Here is an 18,385-nt window from a genome sequence, read left to right as displayed (position 1 = left end):
TATTTGTATTAATTTTAAAAAAATTTACTTATCTTGTCTGTCTGTCTGTTTGTTCCAGCTAATCTATGGAATGACTGGACCGATTTTGACGGGACTTTCACTGGCAGATAACTGATATAATAGGAGTAACTTAGGCTAAAATGATATTTTTTTTGTAATATCAAAGGCCTACAACGTCGCGGGCACAGCTAGTATTAGAAATAACAAGATTTTGTGTTCATGGAGCCAAAATAATCTTATAAAATGACATCCCAGTAACAATTTATTTCAATGTACCAACAAGCTATAGAGCATACAGTATGGCTTTGGAAATAGTTTGTTAAGTGGGGAAACCTTATCATCAGTTATCATTTTTCATAATATTGTTTAAGTCTCATTTGTAGATTCAATGTATTAACGTTATATTCATAGCATTTTTTGCATGCTATAATTATGATTAAGAAAATGGAGTCGATCTCCATTTTCTTATCAATATAACTTACAAAACTGTAGCTTAGGGGAATAATAGTATCCACAGAATAGCAAAATTCATAAAAATATTCCATAAAAAATCATATTTAGTTATTCATTTTGCTCCATTCAAAGTTTATATTACAAGCATATTATTTAAAATGTGAGTTTGCATATTGTATAGTTTAAAAGTAAATGTTTATTCATTTTATCAATGATGTTTCCAGCATATATTCTTAACTTTCTATTATTTATCATCTTTATAACTTCATAACAAAGTATTCATACAGTGGACGCATTCCAAGTGATTATATATAATGTTAAACCTGTTGCTGATACTGTAACATGTAACTCTTATTGGAGCAGAACTTTGTAATAATAACATTTATAACTTTAATAGAAAAAATATGTGACATTTTAACTTAAAATGATGATTAATTGCACATATACAGTAAATTCACGTTTTGAAAAGAATTAGGTTGGATCAGATAGGATATATCTGATCATTATTAACATTGTTATTGTAAAATGTAATGAAAGATTAGATATGCCTTTAAATACATTCATGTAAAGCGATTATTTTTTAAATATTTACTTTACAAAAAAATTTATTCAGCTTCGGACCTGCTTCACCATTATAATTTGCACAGTACTTTATCATATGTTAAGTAATAAAAGTCACAAATATAAAGAAAGGAAATAAACATTTTTGTAAACAGTTACAAGAGTATTGAGATATAAGATCAATGGTAGTAATAAATATTGAGTGTCAATAAAATCAAGATAAGGCCATAATTATTATATTGGCCTTTATCCCACTAAATGTTAAATACAATAAAGTCTCCTCTAAGGCTGTAAATGTATATTAATGTAACAGCTGTAATGTGTATATAAATATACGCAAATAATTTTAATGTTTTTATGCAACTAAATTTAGAATACTAACTGCAAAGAACATATAAACGCTAAACAATGAGCCATATAGATAAATAAACTCACTGTTTACCTCAAGTATGACAAAACTTACCTAAAATCCAAACTAAGGTTTCTTTGGTGAGTAGGAGGTTTGGTCTTGGAATCACTGCGACTTCCGTGTATGGGAACATCTTCCAACATGCTCACACACTGATTTATCCACAACACACAAAACCCATAACAAAAAAAGTGAAAAATCAAAGAGTAAATAACAACATGGCGTCGATAATGTACCACAATCAGTTGGAACGTTTCACTACGATTCAGTTCTTTAGCGGCAACGTAATGTGAACGAAAACCTCAAAATTTAACTCATTGATAGTGAAAACATTCTTTATATTATCACGCAAAGAGAAAATCCTCAAAGATTCTAAAAAGAAACTTTTATTTTTGTATATTATAAAATAATAGATTCGAATGGATATGTAGACGAAGCAATAAGCACAATTTCAACAGGATAATTTTTTGAATAACACTAGTGTAAATTCACATTAACTTTAAGCAGTTTTTGTTATTTTGTTACACCATAAGTCACGCACAAATATATCTAACGACGACAACGCCACTACCCGTCAATGGTTTTTCCAGACGATGTAGAGTCAGAAATCAGAATGTATTATAGATAATGGAAGGGGGGTTTGAGAAACGAAATAAACTCTATTATTTTTGACGGCATTTAACAGATAACAATTAAAATGTTGACATTCACCCTACACTATAAATAGATTTCTTAAGTTTAAGTTTAAAATCGTTGTGATTTGAAATAGAACGAAAATAGAAAAATCAAAAGATAATAATTTTTCTTAAGTTTCGCTTCTATCGTGTTTGAATTACACACATTTAATTTAACTTACATAACTAAATTTAAGATATAACAAATTAAAGTTCGAGAAATATTAAACAAAATTATTAAATAAAAAGTATATTCTATTCATTAATACTTGTTATTTTCTTGTTAAAATTATAAAGACCTCCGCGAAAAATGTCATCCAACATATGACACACATATTCCAATACATTCTATGTCTACGAATTTTATTTTTATTTGTTGATAAACATAATAACTTGGCAAGATTATGAGCTTTTGTTAAAATTTAACAGTCGCAGAGAAATTTTAGTTCCAAAAACCAAAAAGAGAAAAAAGTCCTTAACTGAAAAATGGTGATTGACAGTTGACACTTGACATACTCTGCCTAATGTGCCTATGACAAATTCTCCACACAACTCCAATTTGAAAATTAAAAATGAAATCATCGTCTTCAATTCATAAATAAAAAGACAAATATTTTATAGAAGTTTAAATACATTTTGTTATTGATTTCATTTAATATCAAGGTTCATTTAGTTAGCTTACAGTTTCAAAATGTCGCAAAAGTGAGTTCAACATTTGTGTTCAATATTTGTTATTATAACATGATATAATGTTATCATTTTTTCATATTTGCAGTATTAAAATTTTACCTGGTGCAACTGTGTGTGAGGATTGTACATTAGAAGGGGATATAACAATTGGTGGAGGGACAGTCATCCACCCAAGAGTTACTATCATTGCTGATGGTGGCCCAATTATTATAGCTGAATATTGCATTATAGAAGAATATTCTACAATTATACATAAGTATAATTCTTTTTATTTTGATATTTAATTTTCTTTTCTTATTTGTATTATACTTTTACCAATATTAAGTTATTTCTACAAAAATTTTCTAACATACTTAGTTTACCTTTTTCAGGAAAAGTGACAAACAAGAGAATCCACCAAAACCACTGTTCATAGGTGCACATAATGTTTTTGAAGTTGGATGTCGATTGGAATCTGCATTTGGCCATATTGGAGAGAGCAATGTGTTTGAATGCAGATCATTTGTCGGTGTTAATGTAAAAATTGGTAGTGGATGTGTTATTGGTAAATATTCCTTCATTACGATAATAATTTAACAATGTTAATTTAGTCACATGAAAAACTTTATTTTATGATATAATTTTATAATTTTTCAATTAGTATACTATCTAAATTTCATAAATAACTTTGTAGGTGCAGCATGTAATTTAACAGTAACACAGACATTAGCAGATAATACCGTTATATGGGGGTCAGAACATCATAACAGAGAAGCTCTAGAAAAGCAACCTTCCCAGCTATTACAATTGGACTTCCTCAGCAAGGTCATGCCAAATTATCACAGGCTAAGGAAACCAAATGTACATAAACGTTTGCCTTCCAGACAATCACAAGAAATTTCAAAATAATCCTTTATTTTGAAATGTTGTGTTTAACATTTATTGAATACTGTTAAAAATATGATGCTGCTTTCTTAATTATAAGATTATTTTTATGTTTAATAATTTAAGATATAATTATCTTTTAATTTATTTAGATAAATATAATGAAATCTTCTATTTTTAAGTCCTTATATATGGGGGTTTATTTAAACTTTTTACTAAAAAGTATTTGATGTATTAACCAACTTGTGCTTCTCAGTTTGTACCTCTGATGTGTAACTCAAATATAAAACTTACATAAAATAGTTAATAGTACTAGGAATTTCAAATGTAAAAAGTAGTATTCATGTTCTTTAATGCTGATCCTATCATAGTCAAATATTCAGTCACAGTTACAGTAAGAAAATGGCCAACAACAATTCATTTTATGTCAGACCAAAAAATAACTACAGAACTGAGAGTCTATGCATGTAGTCATTTTTAATGTCATATTTTGCTATTAATGCCTATTCAGTATGTAACAATTATTTAAATACAATATGTATATTATAGTATAGAAGAGTAACCTAGTAGTAACCTATACAATAATAATGATTACTAAACAGGATAAACTAATAACTTCTAATAAAAAAACGAATGTTTGCTTCATATCAAGGAAGACAGCCTTTGATTCAGTGACTATATGATAAGACTGTACATCTTTCGTCCTTGGTTCAAACCCTAAAACAGATTATTAAACATGATTAAATAATCCAGATAGGTTATTTTACAGAAAGAGCAAACCTTGGTTTAGCGAAGTTTGAAAGTAACCTTTGCTTTTCAAGCAAGTTCTGTCAGTACCTGCTTATCCATATCTAAAGTTATAACGTTCGTCTTGAGATTCCTGATTACATCCAATCAATCCAATCCAATCCATCAGCCCATTTCCGTCCACTGCTGGACATAGGCGTCTCCAATTGCACGCCACTGAGATCATTTTTGGGCTACTCGCATCCAGCTCCTTGCAGCCGTCTTGCGAAAGTTGTCACTCCACCGTGCCCGAGGACGTCCTACACTACGTTTGCCGAGACGCTCTACCACTCTAGAACACGTTTCCCCCAGCGGTTATCGGTTCTGCGACAAATATGGCCAGCCCACTGCCACTTCAGCTTACTAATCCGGTGGGCTATGTCGATGACTTTGGTTCTCTGGCAGATCGCCTCATATCTGATGCGATCCCGCAGAGAAACGCCGAGCATAGCCCTTTCCATAGCACGCTGAGCGACTTTAAACTGGTGGACCAGCCTTGCCGTGAGTGTCCACGTTTCGGCTCCGTATGTCATGACGGGTAGGACGCACTGGTTGAAGACTTTCGTCTTAAGGCACTGTGGGATCGACGATACAAAGATTCTACGTAATTTTCCGAACGCTGCCCAACCTAGTTGAATTCTTCTATTCACCTCGTCCTCAAGGTTGTTTCTACCTAATCGTAGTATCTGTAGTGAGGATAATCTGCTGGTAGTTCTGTACCATCCTATTATCGTAATGGTAATAAGTAAGGGAACAGAGAGTGAGTTTCCTTCGACTGTTCTTGATTTGGCAAGAAACAACTCGGACCAGGAAAGAACCCGTAATAGAAACTCAGCAAGATTATTTGGAAATAATTTATTTTACGTAGCTTACACTAAAGCAAACTGGCAGAAATCGTCACGTTAAGAAAAACAGTTATGCCCCCTTAGGTGACATAAGGTTTAAACTAAATATTATACTGTTTTTTTGTTAGCTTGTGTTAACAATTAAACAATATTTATTTTTGAAACGGTCTGGGGCCAATATTTTTATTCTTAATGGATACCAAGGTAGCACACAAACCTTGACATAACGATTTCTAGAAATATATTTTATATTTGGTCACACAATAGTTTACTATCTAAAGCTAAGCAACAAATTAAATTATGTCATAATATCTAATGGTTTCTTATTAAAAACACATCAACAACAACAACAAGAGCCTGTTAATTTCCCACTGCTGGGCTAGGGCATCCTCTCCCTTAGCAGAGTTGGAAAATATTCCACTACAGTGTTCCAATGCGCGTTGGTCGAATACACATGTGGCAAAATTTCTATAAAATTAGACACATGCAGATTCTTTCACCGCTGAACATGACATGAATTATAAACACAAATTCTATGGTGCTTGCCTGGGTTTGAACCCACAATCACCGATTAAGATGCACGCGTTATAACCACTGGGCATTTCGTCTCTTTAAAATATACATATCTTTTGACAAATCGTAGTTTTCAACCGACTTCCAAAAGGAGGAGGTTATCAATTCGTCTGTATTTCTTTTTTTTTTTTTTTTTTTTTATGTTTGTTACCTCATAACTTTTCACTGGGTGGACCGATTTTGATAATTTTTTTTTTGTTTGAAAGGTAGTGCTTCCCGTGGGGTCCCATTTTTTTTTTATTTTTTTCCGATGATGGTATCCATATGAAAACGACATAAGTCTTAAATTTGCATTATGTATATGCGCGACAAATTGGTGAATAACTGAAAATCACGTTAACCAATTTTGATAATTCTTTTTTTATTATAAAATATATACTTCAAGGGTAATTTGGTGAAAGTTTGGTAAAGTTCTGAGCACAGGATCCATGACAAAGTAACGGAACGGAAGGGAACGGAACAATTCTGAGGAGCACGTTAGCGATACTCAGTCGAATCTTTTATTTATTAGGTTATTTGGATATTTGAGTCACCTTCCGTAATGTGGTTATGTTTATGTAATTATCATAGTCGAATATTATTATCAACTAGCTACCCACCCCGGCTCGCACGGGTGCAATACTGATACTAAATATACTACAGAATTTGTTTATTTACGACATCACATCGCAAACTTCTAAAATTATCAGTGTTTCTTTACTATATTGTTCATGTATTATATACACAAACCTTCCCCTTGAATCACACTATCTTTTAAAACCGCATCAAAATCCGTTTCGTAGATTTAAAGATATAGGGACAGAGAAAGCGACTTTGTTTTATACTATGTAGTGATGGAATTCCTATACGGCTCGCAGTTAGGGTGCGATATGGGGCAGAATTTCTTACTATCTTTAATAAAATTTTGTGTATGTGATGTGATGTCATATGATGTACGAAATATAGTTGGCTTTTTCAAAGATTTTTTGCTGAGTTCGATTACAGCTCTTTCGAGGGATCCTTGTAGTTTACGCCGCGTGACGTATTAAATCCGCATTTTCGAAAGTCTATTTTTGCTTTATTCGCAAGTTTCCTTTGAAATTGTCCTCGAAGTAGTTTCTGACTCATATAAACGGAACGCTTAATCTATCCGTATTAAAAAAAAATAGTTAGTCAACATCAGCTTCACTTAAAATCAAAAAATAAATAAAATTTTAACAAAAAGAAAAACCGACTTCAAACAAAACACTATTTTAAAACAAATGAATATGCACGAAAAAGTAATAAAAATAATTGCGTATTCAACATATTTTTTAGAGTCTTCCTAAGTTAAATGAAATGAAAAATATTAGACTACTTCAAAGTCGATTAACGATTATATCATGTAGTTATAATTATTGTAATATTTGGAGTCGGTGGTGTTGATAGATATACTGTAGGGTTTTATTGGCTGACACCGGCTCCAAATATACCAATAACTATAACTACATGATATAATCGTTAATCGACTTTGAAGTAGTCTAATATTTTTCATTTCATTTAACTTAGGAAGACTCTAAAAAATATGTTGAATACGCAATTATTTTTATTACTTTTTCGTGCATATTCATTTGTTTTAAAATAGTGTTTTGTTTGAAGTCGGTTTTTCTTTTTGTTAAAATTTTATTTATCTTAATCATGTCGATTTTTAGAAGTAAATAATTGGGATTAAAATTATGTGCTTTTTATTAATTTATTATTTTTTTTTTTAATTAGCTCGAGACCAGCGTCAGTTGTCAAGCGTTACCCAAAAATTTCACATTTTATAATTTCTTTTTTATCGTCAAACAAAAATTTTTTTAGGTCAAGAAATATACCACTAATAACACAAATACAAATAATCACAAAATAAGGTGCAGTTACAATGACTACTGTAATAAATATAAAGATCTTTCACAGATCAGCTATTTTCAACATATCCAATGTTTTACACTTATAAAATCTTTTATATAGGCAGTGTTTATTTTTTTATAAGGATTCAGTGGGAGTTGGAATTGGCATAACTTAATCCTAAAGTCAGTCAGTAAACTCAGAATTGAATTTTAAAAGACAGCCACATCACAAAACTGAATTGAAAATGTTTTAATGTAATAATCAGATTTAAAATAGAAATTTTGTTTTGAGTCTTCCAATTTTATTTTATTCTCATTTACTTTTATGAAGTTTTTGAACACACTGTCATCTCATTATCATTATCATAGTCAATTAGAACAAATAAAATTTATATAGACCTTAGGTTTAGCCAATCGGCATGCTTTTCAAGCCAATTCTGTTACTCTCCTGTTATTATTTAAAAAGTTTTAAAAAAAAGTATATATTTCTTTACATAAAAAAATTATTAATAACAATAGCTCTTCTTTGATACTGGGTATCCACATTTTGAGTTATAACATCATGGTTATTTGGACTTATTGGTAAGTCAATCTCTGGAGGGACTTCTTTAATGTTATTTTTCTACCAATATTGTATACTAGTAGGAATTACTGTTGCCTGAACCACTGGTAATGACAAATGCAAAGTAACAGCTAGAACAGGGAAAAGACGCTTCCGAATTGTAAATGTCCTAAAAAAATAATTAATCTATTATTACTAGTGATTGATCACAGTTAAAAAAACATGTATCGAATTATATGTTTTAAAAACCTATCAATTGTGTTTCTGGTCCTAACATTTGCTATACCTACCTATGTTCAGCTTCGGTCTTGGGATTAATTAGAGGTCTCCAACTCCGAGTAATCAGTAGTTATTAAATTCAGCTGCATCATATTTGACTAAAAAATTTAATAGTCAATTAAAAAATCTAATTTAAATGAAAACGGATCTATATTTTGTATGACATCAGTGCTGTCTGTCACTGGCCCACTGATCTTACGTGTCCTCACAGACTTTCATATTTATCCATTTTTTTCGACCTTTGAGATACTTTTTTGTAAAAAATTAAAACGGACTATCGATACTCCAAAAAAAAATCTTTGTTGACGTATGTTTTGTGCGAATTTGTTCATCTACTTCAACAAAGTTTTTAAATAAATGATTTTTGAATAAACCTTCTGACACAAAACTGAGATAAAAGTGGTTTCAAGCTCAAAAGAGGAATCTGAAGGCTCTTTGACAAACCTAACTTCAATTTTAATTAGAAAAACGCAATTAATTTTCGTTTCAATGTTACTTCATTTTTCATACAACTATAACCTCAAATAAGTAGTCCTAACAGGAGTGACGTCACTGAACGCTAATTAGTGTTTTTGAAATACGTTCTGTTTTACGTTACATTAATTCGTAATTATTGTTAAAAAATAAAATTATATCAAATATAAACCTTGCAGTGCCCCTTTTCTTGTATTTTTTAACATTTTAATAGCAACATTTTTATATATATTATATTTGTATTTTCCCTAATTGCTGTTATTTCTATTTATTAAGCTAATCGCTTGTGTTAGAAGTGAGACGTGAGTACGATAACAGCCTAAAGCTAATAAATAATCGATTCTGCGACTTTTACTAGTTTTACATCGCTAGGTGGCCCTAATGCCCTAAAGGCCCTAAACCATTACGAACATAACATTACTGAATAGCGTATGCATGTATAACTAAGAAGAGTGAATAAAATAATAATTAAATAAAATTAATATAATTTTATATGATAAGTTTTTATAACTGTAAATATTAACAGTATAAAAAGTAAGAACTGACTGACTGACAGGTGAATCTTTAAACTCGTGTTATAGTGTAAATAAATAATTTGGCGCCAAGTCTCAATAGTCAATACGATTTAGTCTAAATAATATTAATGCTAATAAGATTTTAAAAGAACACAGTGTGTGATTAATAAATATTAACTTTTGGTAACGCAATTTTTTTTGCTTTATACAATTAATTGGTAAGACATAACACTTTCGAAAATAATAAAATATACGAAAACTTTTAAAACAGGCCCAAACAATAATAACGAAAATGAGTGAAACTATTAATCCTTCATTTTCATTTCCATTTCAACCTTATGAAATCCAAAAAAAGTTTATGAGCGAACTGTATTTAACAATTGAAAATAGAAAATGTGGTATATTTGAAAGTCCTACTGGAACCGTAAGTATTTAGTATGGGGTAATAGATAAATATCGAAATTTATATGACTGTATTAATTTGTCCTTAATTTATGTGCTATTTAATGTTAGGGGAAATCATTAAGCATTTGTTGTGGCGCCCTGCAGTGGCTTAAAGACAGCAACCAGAAGATTTTAGAGGATTTAACAAAGGAAATAAGTCAAATTAAACTTGAACTTTCAAGCAAAGCAGGTAAATTATGTGTAGTTTCAATATATTAAAGAAAATTAAATATAAATTTATTAACTCTTCTAATAGGAATTAATAAAAAAAGCTAAGTGATATTAAAATAAATAGTAACACATTTATAAACTACAGATACTGATGATTGGCTCCAAGAAGAGTATAATAAAATAAAAAAGAACCAAATCTTAGTAAACTTGCAATTGAAATTCAACAGCATAACACAGAGAGAAAAAGAGTTTGATGAATTAAAAAAGAAAATTAATAAACAAAAGCTTAGTGTGAGTAAGAATGAACATTTTTTTAAAAAAAGGGAAAAAGATAATGAATCTAATAATGATAACATATCTGAAGAAAAAGAAAATATAGATGATCAAGACCTTATTATAGAGGAAAGTGAAATTAGGGAAGATGATTCTGACAATGAAGAAATAAATTTAGATGCTAATGAAGAAAATATCACAAAGGTTGTAGAATAGATTAACATTTAATGAGATTACTTTCTCTACTTGCATTTATATTAAAAATATGTTTGAAATGTTTATATATGTTATATATGTATGAATATGTTTATTGCAGATTTATATAAGCAGTAGAACTCACAGCCAACTGTCGCAGTTTGTGGGTGAAATCAAAAGGACAATTTTTAAAGATAGCACTAGAGTAATCACTCTTGCATCGAGACAACATTACTGCATAAACTCTGATGTTAATAAATTAAAAAATGCTAATCTTATTAATGAAAGGTGAGATTTGTTTGTCATTAATTTTTATGTCTAATTCCTATAAAAACCTATTATTTTACTATTGTTATTTTATACATATTGTATTTGAAATCTGCATAAAAAATACTTAGACTATATTTTATATGATTAATGCACTGATTATTGATTGAGTTTTTAATAAAAAGGAAATAGTAGTACTATATCCTTACCATTAAATTATGCTTTAATTAAGTGATGGAGTGTAAAAATACTTAATATTTGCTTTTGATCAACCTTAAGTAATCTATATTATTATTATTATATTACAGATGTCTTGACATGCAGAAATCTAAAACAAAATCCACTTCTATTGCTGAAGAGGGTAAAGTGTTGAAGAAAACTAAGACAAAATCTTGTTCAGCATGTCCATACTATAATCAGAACAATATAACTAAGTTAAAAGATCAATTACTTGTTGAAATAATGGATATGGAAGATATAATAAAGTGTGGAAAACAATTGAAAGCATGTCCATACTATGCATCCAGGATGGCATTGGATGAATCGGAGGTATTACATTAGAAAATCAATAATTTGCTTTGCTCATTGCAAATATATCATTTTTATAAATCAAAAATACATACATGAACTTAAAAAAACACATATGTGAATTAAAATTAACTAAATTACTTTGCTATAAAGTGAGAATAAGGTTTCTGTTTTTGTTGTGTACAGTTTTTGTCCATATTCTATTCATGTTGATGTTCATATTGATGTACTCTTCACCGATTTCTTATTTAATTTGAATCTGATAACTGATGAGCAATCTAATATATGTTGGAATATATTTCAGTAACAAACACACATCATTTTATGTTTACAATATATTTTCTGTATACATATATATCTAATCTATACATATAATCCAAGATATCAAAAATATTGCAATGTTTTTAAATGAATGAAAAATAATATATGTTTTTTAATGATATTGACTATACATTTCAGGTAGTTTTAATAAGCCATGCTGGTATAGTAAGCAGTGGGGCGAGATCAGGGATTTCGTTAAAATTGAAAGATAATGTTTTAATCTTAGACGAAGCTCATGGTCTGACTGCAGCTTTAGAAAATGCAAATTCCGCTCCAGTTTCTTACAAACAATTGGGATCTGTAAAGACATTTCTGGAATTCTACATTAACAAATACAGATCTCGTTTTAGTAGCAAGAGTCTTTTACAGTTGAACCAAGTCAGTTTTATAGTTGGAAAATTATTAGGTATAAAAAAAATGTCTTCTAATAATGATTATGAAATAAGCACTTTTACATTGGGAAATATTATACAATTAATTATTTAATCAGTATCTATTTTGTCAACTTAAAAAAATGCATTATTAAAAAAAAAGTAGTATTCTTCAACACCTAATAAATAGTTTGTGACAATTTTTGAATTGAAAAAATATCTATTACATAAATTTATCAAAGGCTATGAAAAAGTAAGAGAAAGATTGTGATTTTTCAGGTCTTATAAAACCAAAATCAACAAATGATAAAAAACAACAGTCGACAATATTCACACTTGAGGATTTTGTTATAAAATCTGAAATAGATCATATGAACATACGTCCTCTAGTGGACTTCTGTAGAAATACCAGATTGGCCCCAAAATTACACGGCTTTTCGATAAGATACAGTCAACAAGGGCTCGAGGAGGAAATTAAAAAAGAACCAATAAATAAAAAGGCAAATTTTAAAGAATTTCTTAGTAACATATCAAAGAAGAAAGATGAACATGAGCAACTTGTAAATGCACCTAAACTAGACATCAAATCAAATAATCAGGTACCTACATATTTTTTCATCATAATTTTAAGAGGATTGTTATTTTCAGAACTTAACAATTTTGAATTGAAAATATTTATAAGGTTTAATAATATGTCTGTTATAATCCAAGTAAAAATTATACTTTTTCAGATTTCAACGGAAACATCAGCTGGTAGTGGGTTATACGCGGTTCTAGATTTTTTGGAGAGATTGTGCGACCGAAGCGACAATGGAAGAGTTTTAGCACAAGTTGGGGAAACTGGACATCTCAAGTATCTTCTTTTGAACCCAGCAGAACATTTTGAGCAAGTTGTCAGTCAGTGTCGATCTGTAAGTCTTCTCAATTTGTGAAAATTTACGAGTCTGCTTAAGCTATATTGTTATTTTATGTATAAAAAAAGACGACAGGAGGGATGTGCACAATATGATTTATATATATATATATATGGGTTTCATTTTTCTTTCATAATTTCTTTTACAATAATAACTTTATTTATTCTGATATCATAAGTCTGAACAGTTTATATGATCAGGACTAGATGGATTTCTCTTGCTTACGCAGAGTCGGATTTAAAGGTGTGGAGGCCCCGGGGCCACAAAGCAGTGAGGGCCCTAGACAAACAGAAGCGTGAACACCCTAATAATTATATTATTATGAATTCATTAGTTTTTTTTTATTTCAATCAGTAAACTATGATTTGTTTCGTATTTGTATCGGTAACTTTTAAAATATGAAATAGTAACATTATTATAATTTGACTATATATCAGTATTTGTTAACTTGCTGAAAACTGTGGCCCCCTCTCATGTGTGCAAGAAGAAGAAGAAGCAGTGAGCTGAAATGACGTTCCATCTGAAAAATGCTTATTTGCTTTTTTAAATACTTTTTTTCATATGATTCAAGCGCCATTTAAAGTATAGGACGTAGTAAAGTAATAGTATAAGGTACTGGTTTCAAATGCTTATCTAATATTTCAGGTCATTCTAGCTGGAGGTACAATGGAACCGATGAACGAGTTTCAAGCCTTGCTTACAAACAACCTACTAAACACAGAGATTGTTAACATAGTAAAATGTGAACATGTTGTCGCGCCAGAGAATGTCTTGGGTGTTTGTCTATCAAAAGGTCCTTCTAACATCAGTTTGAATTTTTCATATGAAAACCGAACTTCTAAAGAATTGGTAAGTATTTATATTATACATACCTACTAAGATTTATAATTTAATTCAGTAAATTTTGGAGTAGTATAGTGGAGCTTTAATCTCCACAAGAGAGGTTCTTTGGGCAAAGAGTAATTATTTAAAAAAAAGAAAGAACAATTGAACATTTCAATAAAAATTTAGATGTAGTCTCGTAACATGTTTCGATGAGTAAATTAATATTATTGAAAGCTTAACTAAAATTTCTAACATTATTAAAATTTACTGATTCAAAAATAACTTATATGTAAATTCAAATTTTGTATATTTTAGTTGAATGAAGTTGGTCGTATACTAAGAAACGTTTGCAGCATAGTACCCGACGGTGTCGTATGTTTTCTTCCATCATACTCTTACGAACAGACGCTATATGATCATCTGAATTGCAGTAAAGTTATTGAAATCATAAGTAAAAAGAAAAAGATATTCCGGGAACCTAAATCAGCATCAGAAGTTGATGAGGTATATTCTTTTATCTGATCTTTATTGATAAAACATATGACACATAAATTCATATACATAATGCTTTGTGGGCTTACAGGTTTTACAAAAATATGCATTAGCTATAAATGGTAAAGGTACAGGGACAGGAACTCAGAATGGTGCTCTCTTGTTCAGTGTTGTTGGTGGAAAATTAAGTGAAGGTCTGAATTTCAGGTAAATATAATCTATTAGTTCTGAATTTGATGTGTTATAGATGTGTTTATTTAAAATCTAAAGTATGGGTTGACAAGCCATCATTTAACATATAACAAAAATGGCTCGTTTTTTTAAGCAAATGTAGGTATACCTCAGACTCACCCAATTTCTTTAATATAATTTCCAGCACCTCATATATTAATTGTTATAATTATAGTATATAATTGTAAAGGTCTAGTTATTACATTTTACATGACACTTTGTATTTGTACAAAAGTGTAGAATACTACTTATTATAAAACCATGTTAGTAAAAATGTTGTTACAGTGACAATTTAGGTCGGTGTGTGATAGTAATCGGCATGCCTTATCCAAATATAAAATCCCCGGAACTACAAGAAAAGATGAGTTATATGAACAAAAAAAATCCTGGCGCGGGAAGCATTTATTATGAAAATTTATGTATGAAAGCTGTCAATCAGTGTATTGGTAAATATCATATGTATAAAGTTAGTTCTTCAAATTATATTAAAACCAAAGCGTTATGATATGGAAGGCAAGACCTGCTGCTCTAATCCCAGATAGCTTGGGGCAAGGGCAGAGAAATAAAGTAGCTATATGTTGTATTCAAATCTAAATTAATACTGTCCTGCCTATCTTTCACAACTCCCCATCAGATAACAGTTAATAAAATTGTAGTATTGTATTGAAAGACATACACACACTGAATATATTGGATATATCTACTTTTGAATTATAAACATATATATATGTAAAACATAATTGCTTGCATGCACATATTGTCTTAAGAGTATGAATCCCCTAGATTTATAATATATTTATAAAATCATATTCGTAAATTGTAAAATAATCTTGTTTTACATCTAATTTCATATTATGTTAATTAATTTATAAACATATTTTCAGGTAGAGCTGTGAGGCATGCTAATGATTTTGCTTGTGTATTGCTAGTAGATGAAAGATATTCTAGACCTCAAACTGTTTCAGCATTACCATCATTTGTACAGGTAATATAAATAAATTTATAAAAAATGTCTATAATTAACAAGTTATATATAAAAAATGTCTATAATTAACAACAAATAAGATATTGTTACTAGTACTATATGATTAAAGCATAATATTTTTTTAATTTACAGAAATCTCTAATATCAAACTGTACATTTGGACAAACAATGGGATCTGTGGCTAAGTTTTTTGCAAGACACAAAGAAAAAAAGTAATTCTTAAGGATTAAAAATAATTTATTTTTCCAATTTTGTACATACAACTATAATTCTAAATAACTGTGATAAAAATCTTTTTTTTTTATTTGTTGTATATTTGTTATTATTTAACTATACCTCCTCCCAATACTCTTTTTAAACTGGGAAATATAAAAAACTAATAACATGTCAATATAATAACTATTGGCTTATAACTATCCAACCCTATCCTACATCCAACACCACTCAATCTGATAAAGCTACAGGTAGTGTTTTTCCACATGGCCCTTCAAAGTAATAATGAAAATCTGGTGTAGCTGGTGTCGGTTCAATATTAAATTCGGCAACAATAGCACCCCTCTGAGCTGCTTGGGGTGCAAACATTGCCGCAGGGTACACTACAGAAGATGTTCCTACTACAAGACATACATCACAGCTTTCCATGGCTTCCCCTAAACAAAGAGAAATTCGGTAATTTTTATTTAATTAAAAGTTATATTTGTAAAATTTGACAATTATTATTTCAACATAATGTAATTGTGTATTCACATATAAGTAATGTAGAAATAATACTTTTCTAGTAGACTGCTACTTGTGTCTAATCCTAAAATTCTGCATTCAAATTATACTAATTATATAATACATTAAAGGTGTTTACCAGCTTTTTCCAAAACAGCAGGCTCTAAACTTTCACCAAACCAGATAATGTGTGGTCGTAAGAGGCCGCTGCAATTTTCTTTTTTACAGTGTGGCAAAGATTTAATTGGGATATCTGATCCAACTATATTGGCATCTGGTGCACCCCGATTGGCTAAAGCCTATAAAATTAATGTTAAATAATTTTCTTTGGTGCTTTGAATTTTATATGTTAATTTGTTTTAAAATAATATTTAAAGAATATAAATAATTTATTTATAGTATATAGTTTACTAAAACTAAAATAAATATAGATTAGACGATAAAAATGGAAACAATAGTTAAAACATAAAATTCAAATTATAGTAAAGGTAAAACCTTAGGTTTAAAAAATGATTTTGTAGATATTTTTATTTCAACTAATTAACATAAAATAATTCATAAAAAAAAGCAAAGCTTAAGAAAATTGTACCTCACATATAGGAATATCTGTGTTGGCTAAAACTTCTTTGCATTTAGTGCAACGAGTCTTGAATAAGTTACCATGAAGCTCAATTAGATTTTTTGTACCAGCTCTTTCATGGAGGCCATCAACATTCTGAGTTATAACTGTTACTTTTTTTTCAACACCATATTTCTTTTCAAAATTAGCTATAGCCATGTGTCCCTAAAAATATTTAAAATTTACAGAGTGACAATACAACATATTTTATATCTAAAATGGTTAAATTAAATTAGCAGCATTACTGCATTTGGTTGTGCTTTTGCAGCTACTTCTCGTCTGTAGTGATAAAATTCCCAGACCAGACTAGGACTACTTCGGAATGCCTCTGGCGTTGCTAAAGCAGATGCCTGATATTTTCTCCAATATCCTCCTGCTCCTCTGAAAGTAGGTATTCCTGATTCAGCACTTATCCCGGCGCCTGATAAAATTACGATTTCCTTTGCGGCTTTTAACGATTCCTTAAACTTTACAATATCACTAGATTGACGAGTTGCCATAGTTTGAAAATTAGTATGTCTAACTGCACTCCGTATGCCCCTGACTAAGATTATGCACATAATAATAGGTTCAAAATTATATACAACGTTATCGTATGTGATTTAAAAAATGTAAATATTTTTATATAATGTCAGTCAACTGACAGGTTTTGATTGTCACTGTCAGAGGACAGAGACGCACGGGCACAGACGGAATATAGTCTTTATATTGCCTCCACTGGTGATAAAAGGGCGGTTTGATTTTTGTCCAGGGGATCAAAATTGCGATTCAACGGGTAATTCAGTAATTATATACATTTGGAAATACAAATGAACCGAGAAAGTAAGATCACAAGATTTTTAATCAATTAATTAATGGAAACCCTAAAAATTATCACAAAATCCTCTAATAATTACAAAATCTTAGGAAAAAACAGAATTGTATGCAACGTAAAAAACTAGACAAAGACAAGTCAGTACAGCAATCATCGCAGTCAATTTTTTTTTATTTTTTTGTTTCGTAGAGGGTTGATGCTAACGTCAAGAGTTCTTTTAAAGATATTCCTTTACGTATAGGGATCCCTCAATGAGGAATTCTTGGTCTATTTCTGTTCCTCATTTATATAAATGAATTACTTTATACATTAGATGACAAGTATAAACTGATTTGTTCATGAGACTTTATGATTTTTAAACTAATAAGATGTCACGCCGTCGCTATTATATCTCTATCCGTAGAAGCTCCCTAAGGGTTGGCGTAGTCTGGCGATGTAAACATTCCTATGTCTAAAATATTAAATAGTACATATTGTGTTAGTGTCAATAATTTACTGTTAAATTGTTAGAAGATTAAACAATTGCAAAATAGAAATATGAAAATTTGCATTTTAAATGTAACTGTTGAAAAAAAAAGATCGAACAAAGAAAAGTTAGGTGTCGAGATGTTTTTCTCTGAACTTAATAATTAAGTTTTACTGTTTGTGTATTGAACAAAGAATTTGACTTTGATAAAAAATTG

At 29.9% G+C, this 18,385-nt stretch overlaps 4 protein-coding genes across 5 annotated transcripts in view; 2 read left to right on the top strand and 2 right to left on the bottom strand.

Moving 5' to 3' along the window:
• LOC124532301 (phosphatidylinositol 4-kinase beta) overlaps positions 1 to 2,024 on the bottom strand; it is a 30,313-nt gene extending 28,289 nt beyond the window's left edge. The window contains exon 1 of the mRNA XM_047107140.1: positions 1,478 to 2,024. Coding sequence (XP_046963096.1) covers positions 1,478 to 1,566 — 89 coding nt within the window. The 5' untranslated portion in view covers positions 1,567 to 2,024. The remainder of the gene's footprint in view (positions 1 to 1,477) is intronic.
• A 569-nt stretch (positions 2,025 to 2,593) lies between these two features.
• LOC124532501 (dynactin subunit 6) lies at positions 2,594 to 4,403 on the top strand. Its single transcript, XM_047107413.1, has 4 exons — positions 2,594 to 2,799; positions 2,873 to 3,043; positions 3,159 to 3,331; positions 3,461 to 4,403. The coding sequence occupies exons 1-4, from the start codon at positions 2,789 to 2,791 to the stop codon at positions 3,673 to 3,675; spliced, it is 570 nt and encodes a 189-aa protein (XP_046963369.1). The 5' UTR covers positions 2,594 to 2,788; the 3' UTR covers positions 3,676 to 4,403.
• Positions 4,404 to 9,272: 4,869 nt separating this feature from the next.
• LOC124532387 (ATP-dependent DNA helicase DDX11) lies at positions 9,273 to 15,853 on the top strand. 2 transcript variants are annotated; one of them, XM_047107285.1, is made up of 15 exons: positions 9,273 to 9,718; positions 9,807 to 9,959; positions 10,049 to 10,169; positions 10,296 to 10,627; positions 10,740 to 10,906; positions 11,194 to 11,434; positions 11,873 to 12,140; positions 12,385 to 12,704; positions 12,837 to 13,016; positions 13,665 to 13,868; positions 14,160 to 14,348; positions 14,428 to 14,543; positions 14,853 to 15,013; positions 15,452 to 15,552; positions 15,685 to 15,853. In XM_047107285.1, exons 2-15 carry the CDS (start codon positions 9,828 to 9,830, stop codon positions 15,766 to 15,768), a joined length of 2,616 nt encoding a protein of 871 aa, XP_046963241.1. In that variant the 5' UTR covers positions 9,273 to 9,718; positions 9,807 to 9,827; the 3' UTR covers positions 15,769 to 15,853. The 2 variants fall into 2 exon arrangements, with proteins under 2 accessions (XP_046963241.1, XP_046963240.1); XM_047107284.1 differs by having other exon boundaries at positions 9,273 to 9,959.
• Positions 15,772 to 17,534, bottom strand: LOC124532388 (NAD-dependent protein deacylase-like). Its single transcript, XM_047107286.1, has 4 exons — positions 17,134 to 17,534; positions 16,859 to 17,053; positions 16,409 to 16,568; positions 15,772 to 16,202 (listed from the first exon to the last, which is right to left on the bottom strand). Exons 1-4 carry the CDS (start codon positions 17,446 to 17,448, stop codon positions 15,997 to 15,999), a joined length of 876 nt encoding a protein of 291 aa, XP_046963242.1. The 5' UTR covers positions 17,449 to 17,534; the 3' UTR covers positions 15,772 to 15,996.
• Between the last annotated feature and the right edge of the window lie 851 nt (positions 17,535 to 18,385).

Source organism: Vanessa cardui, chromosome 9, assembly GCF_905220365.1.
Source record: "Vanessa cardui chromosome 9, ilVanCard2.1, whole genome shotgun sequence".
NCBI classification, from domain to species: Eukaryota; Metazoa; Arthropoda; class Insecta; order Lepidoptera; family Nymphalidae; genus Vanessa; species Vanessa cardui.
The sequence above is the reverse complement of the archived record's forward strand: the minus strand, read 5'-3'. Positions and strand labels throughout refer to the sequence as shown.

Bases quoted from the DNA above. Each gene is read 5' to 3' on its own strand.
- LOC124532501 (XM_047107413.1), top strand. The intron at 3,044-3,158 runs GTATAATTCTTT...TACCTTTTTCAG, and splicing joins TATTCTACAATTATACATAA to GAAAAGTGACAAACAAGAGA. The intron at 3,332-3,460 runs GTAAATATTCCT...ATAACTTTGTAG, and splicing joins TGGTAGTGGATGTGTTATTG to GTGCAGCATGTAATTTAACA.
- LOC124532387 (XM_047107285.1), top strand. From the start codon at position 9,828: ATGAGTGAAACTATTAATCCTTCATTTTCATTTCCATTTCAACCTTAT. The intron at 10,170-10,295 runs GTAAATTATGTG...TATAAACTACAG, and splicing joins TGAACTTTCAAGCAAAGCAG to ATACTGATGATTGGCTCCAA. The intron at 12,705-12,836 runs GTACCTACATAT...ATACTTTTTCAG, and splicing joins ACATCAAATCAAATAATCAG to ATTTCAACGGAAACATCAGC.
- LOC124532388 (XM_047107286.1), bottom strand. From the start codon at position 17,448: ATGTGCATAATCTTAGTCAGGGGCATACGGAGTGCAGTTAGACATACT. The intron at 17,054-17,133 runs GTAATGCTGCTA...AAATATTTTTAG, and splicing joins CAAAAGCACAACCAAATGCA to GGACACATGGCTATAGCTAA. The intron at 16,203-16,408 runs GTAAACACCTTT...CTCTTTGTTTAG, and splicing joins TGCTGTTTTGGAAAAAGCTG to GGGAAGCCATGGAAAGCTGT.